This window comes from Diadema antillarum, unplaced genomic scaffold (assembly GCF_040938485.1).
Source record: "Diadema antillarum isolate AM-2024a unplaced genomic scaffold, OU_Dant_1.0 seq00000163_RagTag, whole genome shotgun sequence".
Classification (NCBI taxonomy): Eukaryota; Metazoa; Echinodermata; class Echinoidea; order Diadematoida; family Diadematidae; genus Diadema; species Diadema antillarum.
Genome location: NW_027271234.1, coordinates 1,087,945 through 1,093,720, shown reverse-complemented (window position 1 = coordinate 1,093,720; position 5,776 = coordinate 1,087,945). Strand labels below are relative to the sequence as shown.

The 5,776-nt window shown below is 40.1% G+C and overlaps 1 protein-coding gene across 1 annotated transcript; it reads left to right on the top strand.

Moving 5' to 3' along the window:
* Window positions 1-1,434: 1,434 nt before the first annotated feature.
* LOC139728086 (E3 ubiquitin-protein ligase NHLRC1-like) lies at window positions 1,435-2,613 on the top strand. Its single transcript, XM_071639049.1, has one exon. The coding sequence runs from the start codon at window positions 1,435-1,437 to the stop codon at window positions 2,611-2,613; it is 1,179 nt and encodes a 392-aa protein (XP_071495150.1).
* The last annotated feature ends 3,163 nt before the right edge of the window (window positions 2,614-5,776 follow it).

The following is a 5,776-nucleotide window of genomic DNA, read 5'->3' as shown; positions in this document are numbered from 1 at the left end:
GTAAACAAAACTCCCTTCAAAAGCTAGTAGCACGTCGAGTAAAATTTCATAGTTATTAGTGAATGTTTCTTTTATATTTTTCCGGGCTTACAAAAAAGGCGTATAAAGAATTGCTCTCTCTGGTGAAAAATAAACGAAAAAGAATAAGATAGACAGCATAGACAGTGGTAGACCACCCTGAAGGTCTTCAGTGCTGGCGTCAAAGATTTAATGAAAGTAAACAGTACAGTTGAATCAACTTTTGATGGTCTGTCTTTCTCTCTTCTGACCATTGCCCGTGTATTCTCCTTCCTATTCGTCCTCTCTCACTCTGTTTTTCAATTTCTCTTGATTCTCGCCTCTCCTTTCTATTTTACATGAAACTGTAACTTATCACATCATTATGCTCATTATATTTGGCCTTCCAGTTTTAATTAGTTTTTTTTTTTATATTCTATTTTCTCTCTTTCCCTCCCCTCTTTCTCCAGCACTTGTTGATGTGAGGCATAATCATATCCCTGGCATTTTTTCACGCCTTTTCGCCTGCCATCTGCGATAATGAATTGAACCAGAGAAACGGAGGAAAGGATGATAAACCACATTGTTACAAAAAAAAGACACCAAATAGTTCTGATCGAATACAAATCTTCTACGAAGAGAGCAAATAGTTGAATACTGCAGTTGTTTTTTGTGTGAGAAATCCCATCACATGAAGATCGTTGACTTATGATGATCATTGTAGACTTTGTTGTTTTTTAAGGACTCTCAGCATAATACTCGTGATTTTGTTCATCAAGGCGCATTTACCTTTTCCTATTCATTTTGATCTATGACTAATACTGTAATTGGAAAGATGACTCTGTGCTCTGTTTTCGCTTTTTGTGAGTTTTTTTTTGTCAAGGGTAGACGAAAGGTCATACGATTGTCAAGCTAACTTGTTCTTTATGACAAATTACATCTGTGTCTATTAGTGCAAGGAGTACTTATTTTGTTGTAGAATCATATTTCGTGTGAGAAGTACATTCCTGGTATTTTCTGTTCACACCTTATATGTCTTTCTTCTGTGATAATGTGAATATGAGTATTCATGAATTGCTGTGTCAAGGAAGATTGCCGATACACGTCAACAGCATACCCACTGAATATTTCTCAAGCAAACAGTTGTGATATCGGTCAGCAACCAATCAATTCTGACTTTAGACATTCTTGGATCGTTAGCAAACAGTGGACGTAGCTGTTGTTGTCGTTCATCGCTGGCTTTGTTTAATGATGGTTTGTTCATTTATCTTTTTGTTTATTTCAATGATTTTTTTTTAAATCTCAACTGGTAGCCACTTTCAGGCAAATGTCTCTTCGTAAAATCATATGAAATGATACTACAAAATTGTGATAAGGTGTGACGAACACGAAAATATTAAGACTTGTCTCAAATGTTTCCCGTATGCAGATAACGCCATGACGGACACTGCCGATGCCCTGGCCAGAGATCTCCGCCAAGAGTTTCTCACCTGCTCCCTGTGCCTCAACTGCTTCTCCCGCCCCAAGATGCTTCCTTGCCAACACGTTTTCTGCACCCGCTGCCTCCACAAGTGGTACGAGTCCAAATCCAAGCAGAACGGCGCCCAGGCCAAGATAGTGACTTGCCCGATGTGCCGAGTTTCCCACGCCGTCCCCGCAAACGGCATCCTGGGATTTGTCGACAGTCAGATAACGTCCTCTCTCATCAACTTCCTCGACGGCCGAGTAGAGTCGACGCTATCGTGGGGGCCAGACACCATTGGTCTCATCCGAGAGTTCGGGACGAAAGGAAGCCAGGACGGACAGCTGTACAAGCCCCTAGGGATAGCCGTGAGCGTTGAAACGGGCGAAATATTCATCGCCGACAGCAAAAACAGAATACAGATCTTCGACAACGACGGCCTGTTCGTAAGAAAGTTCACCTTCCCACAGCTAGCCAAGAAATTCACGCCTACGCATCTGACGATGACCCGGCGGCTTAGCTCCGACTCGAAGGAATGCTTGCTGGTGTCTGATGTGAACAATAAGCGCGTGCTCGTCTGCTCCTTGGGCGGAGAAATCTTGATGCAACGTGGCGGGAACGAACTCGGAATGCCGGGCGGTGTGGCGGTGACAAAAGACGGGTCCATTCACGTTGTCGACGTCTACGCTCGCGTGGTTAGAACGTACAATCGTATCGGACAACAGGTTCGCGTTTTCAGCGGGCAGACGAGTGGTAACCAAGGCAACTCTGATGATGAGTGTGTGTTCCGTAGTCCAACACACATCGCCGTCACGCGCTCCGACATCCTTCTCGTCTCCGACAGCCAGTCGCATGTTATCTATATCTTCGATAGCGATGGCGGGTATCGAAACAAATTTAATACCATCGGAAAGAACGGCGGACAACTGCAATCGCCAACGGGAGTGGCTATCGATAGGGTCGGTAACATTCTTGTGGCGGACTCCGTCTTGAACAACATTCAGCTTTTCGACTGCAGAGGTCGATTTCGTGCTCGCGTGGACGACAGCTTCGATGGATTACGTAATCCACAAGGAGTCGCTGTCCTAAACGACGAACACGTAGCAGTAGTGGATGCAGATAATCATGCCATCAAGATATTCTCCTATTTGTGACTTGTGATGGATATCACATTCAACAGTGTTTTCTTTATGGTTGTGTCGGGTTGTAAACCCACAATACCTGATGAACACGAACAATAGATTCGATTCCAATGAAGTAGTCGCATCAAAGAGATAACAACTTCATTCTAGGCCAAGGAGACAGTTACTAGGAAAACAAATTTTAACTTGCCACTACCATGCAGTCCGCATATATTGGTTATACTCATAACCTTAACCGTGTAGGTCCTACTCTGAAGCGCCAAGTGAATGACGATATGTCATGCAGAGGACCCGTCAGAAGCGATGGCGTTAGAAATGGTAGTGATGATACTAGAGATGCCTGCTTGCGGTGATAATGATGCTGAGAATCATAATTATACTGATATTTTATGATTGTGAAAAAAAGATACTTACGATAGAGAATCAATTACCGTTAGAATGATAGCTGTGACAACAATTTCAATGAATTCATGAAAATCAAAACCTTAAGGCGGGGACTATGCTGAATGATTACATTTTTATTGAATTTAGTATTTTGATTGAGATCAAAGGAAAAAAAACTAGTTGTTTACCATAAGATGAAAGGTGGGTTGTAAAGTGTGTGAAATGATCAAGTTAAGCCCCATGAAATAGCAGTATATCTGAATATTGCTTAGTGATAATGTGTTCCAAAATGTTTCAAAAATATGCAGTTATTCCTAATGTCTATTTTTCATCTCAACCCCTTCCTGTCCCCTCTTGTCCGTCACACTCTACTATAAAATTATGTCCGCTTTTCGATGTTTAATTTGTCATCTTTTATCCTGTCATGAAAGGAAATATATGACGCACTGTATGACCACCATCTCTTCCCTTTTATGTATGTTCTGCTCTGTAATTACACTTCTTTGCTCACTCCTTTTGGTAACCTCGTTGTAACTCGATTTTCCAGCACAATTAAGCCGTCCTTGTGTGAAACAGCCTTCAAATGTACGGACACCGAATTTGGTGGGAAAGAGAGCGTGTAATTTATATTGAAAGAAACATCTCGCGTCAAGTCTATTGTGTGAAGACATACTACACGTTTGCTGTATGACTGCTTATCTGCCTTTTGTTGTTTCCTTTGTACTTTTATGTGGTCTAAGAGTTCATACACCTTTTGCTGCACTTTAGGGTATACATTTTATTCAATTTGCACTCTTGCCTCCTGTGAGAATTTTAACGCATGAAATGTGTTATTGCTCATCCTTTGTTGTTTTTCAAAGGTGTATTTTGATCAGTGGAAATATTCAAATGGAGAAGAACAGTGTCGTCATCAGACTGTGTCTAATGGTGTTTAAAAATGTGCCATAGCATAAAGAGAAGATCGGGTTCGTGAGGAAAATGGTGTAGAGCTGCACGTATCCAGCCCAATCATGAACGGGGTGGGGCACTTTAGAACATAACTCTACCACCTGCGATTTTATGGAAAGTCAAGGTGCTTTACACCACAAAACAAATTGTTTGTGCATAATGAGGTAAATGCTTGACTTTATTCTCAGAATCTCTCAATATCAACGTCAACGTTTGTCAGCGAACCAGTTACTCCTTTTCTGCCCACATACTTACGCTTCTTTTTAACTCATGGTTACATCTTCTCCAGATCTGTGGGCCCGGGCTGTGGAAAATAACAAATCAAACATGAACACTTTTCAGCAGTGATTGAAAAGTCGCTGCGTAGAATTAATCAGGACGTATGAGCTGACCACACACCTAGATTCTCTGACATGACTGTCTGATGTGCTGTCGAAGAACGGAAACCGAAAGGAGAAGACAAACAAATTAGAGTTTCGTGATTTTATGCTAATCCACGCGATACTATTATATATGTGTGAGGTATCAGTATTACGTATAGTTTGACAAAACAGATATGTAAATCGGTGGAAAGGATGCTGTCATTTTCCTATATCCCAGTTCTACTTTGGCGTTAGTCGAAATATTCTACTTGGGCATTTCAGTCTCTCTCTCTCTCTCTCCCTCTCTTCGTTTGTTTGTTTGTTTGTTTGTTCGTATGATTTTATAGCATCTTGCCAGTATCGTATTGGATTTTTGCAACATTTTTTTTAGGTGATTACTTGCCTACAAGACTAGTATTCTATTCTATTTATTCGGTCCACCATAAGATTCTTGAAATATGTGAACAAGCCTCGTTAGGAATGTAAATCCTTACCAGAGTATTCACAGTTTATTGATTTATTCCAGTACCTAATATTTATACAGATTTATTTATGGCATACATATTCTTTTTCTATTACAATATGTTAAGAACCATTTCTTGCATAACCAGGCATATGATGTAAACCGATTCTTATGCAAGCATGTGTGATAATGACTGGGAATATTTTCAAGCATTATATTATGTATGGATGGATTATGTTCTTTCACGTCATAGACGAATAAATCTTGAATTTGAAAACGAACGTGTTTACATAATATGAGGTATTTCTTTGTGAAGATAAGTTGAAAGCGTCGGAAACCTGCATGTTGCCTGTTTTATCACACAAAATATTTACGTAAGCACCTTTAAATTAGTATGGGTTACGTTGATTAGTCTTATAAGTCCATGAACATTATCCTTTTGAAACAATCCAGTAAGAGAAGAGACAATTGCTTTCATAACTGATTTACTGGTAATTTTTGGTATGATTGTTTATTCGCTTTATTGCGTATAAACATTACGAAGATGATTATGAAGAAGACATTCAATACATAGAATGTACATGATATGCATGATTTCATAAATAGGTGTAATGTAATATACCAGTTCTCGTAAAAATTGCAATAAAGTAACGATAATGATCAGAGAGAGAGAGAGAGAGAGAGAGAGACACACACACACACACACACACACACACACAACACACACACACACACACACACACACACACACACACACACATAATCTTTACGTACAGTACGATGTAGGGCAAGCGGACCGAAAACTAGGCCATTAAAATGCCTGTTGAAATCTTGGCTACCCCTAACGCTATTTCCTACTTCTCACCGTATAGTATACATAATTATCATCTTTATGGATATGGCATATTCCAACTATCTGTTTAATCAAGATAAGGGAGTAACAAGGTACCTATCACCTAGTATGATACTTAATGCTGACACTAATGGGTTCTGTGTAAGACCGTCGCCACTCACGTAC

Excerpts from the sequence above, each read along its gene's own strand:
- LOC139728086 (XM_071639049.1), top strand. The coding sequence starts at position 1,435 with ATGACGGACACTGCCGATGCCCTGGCCAGAGATCTCCGCCAAGAGTTT.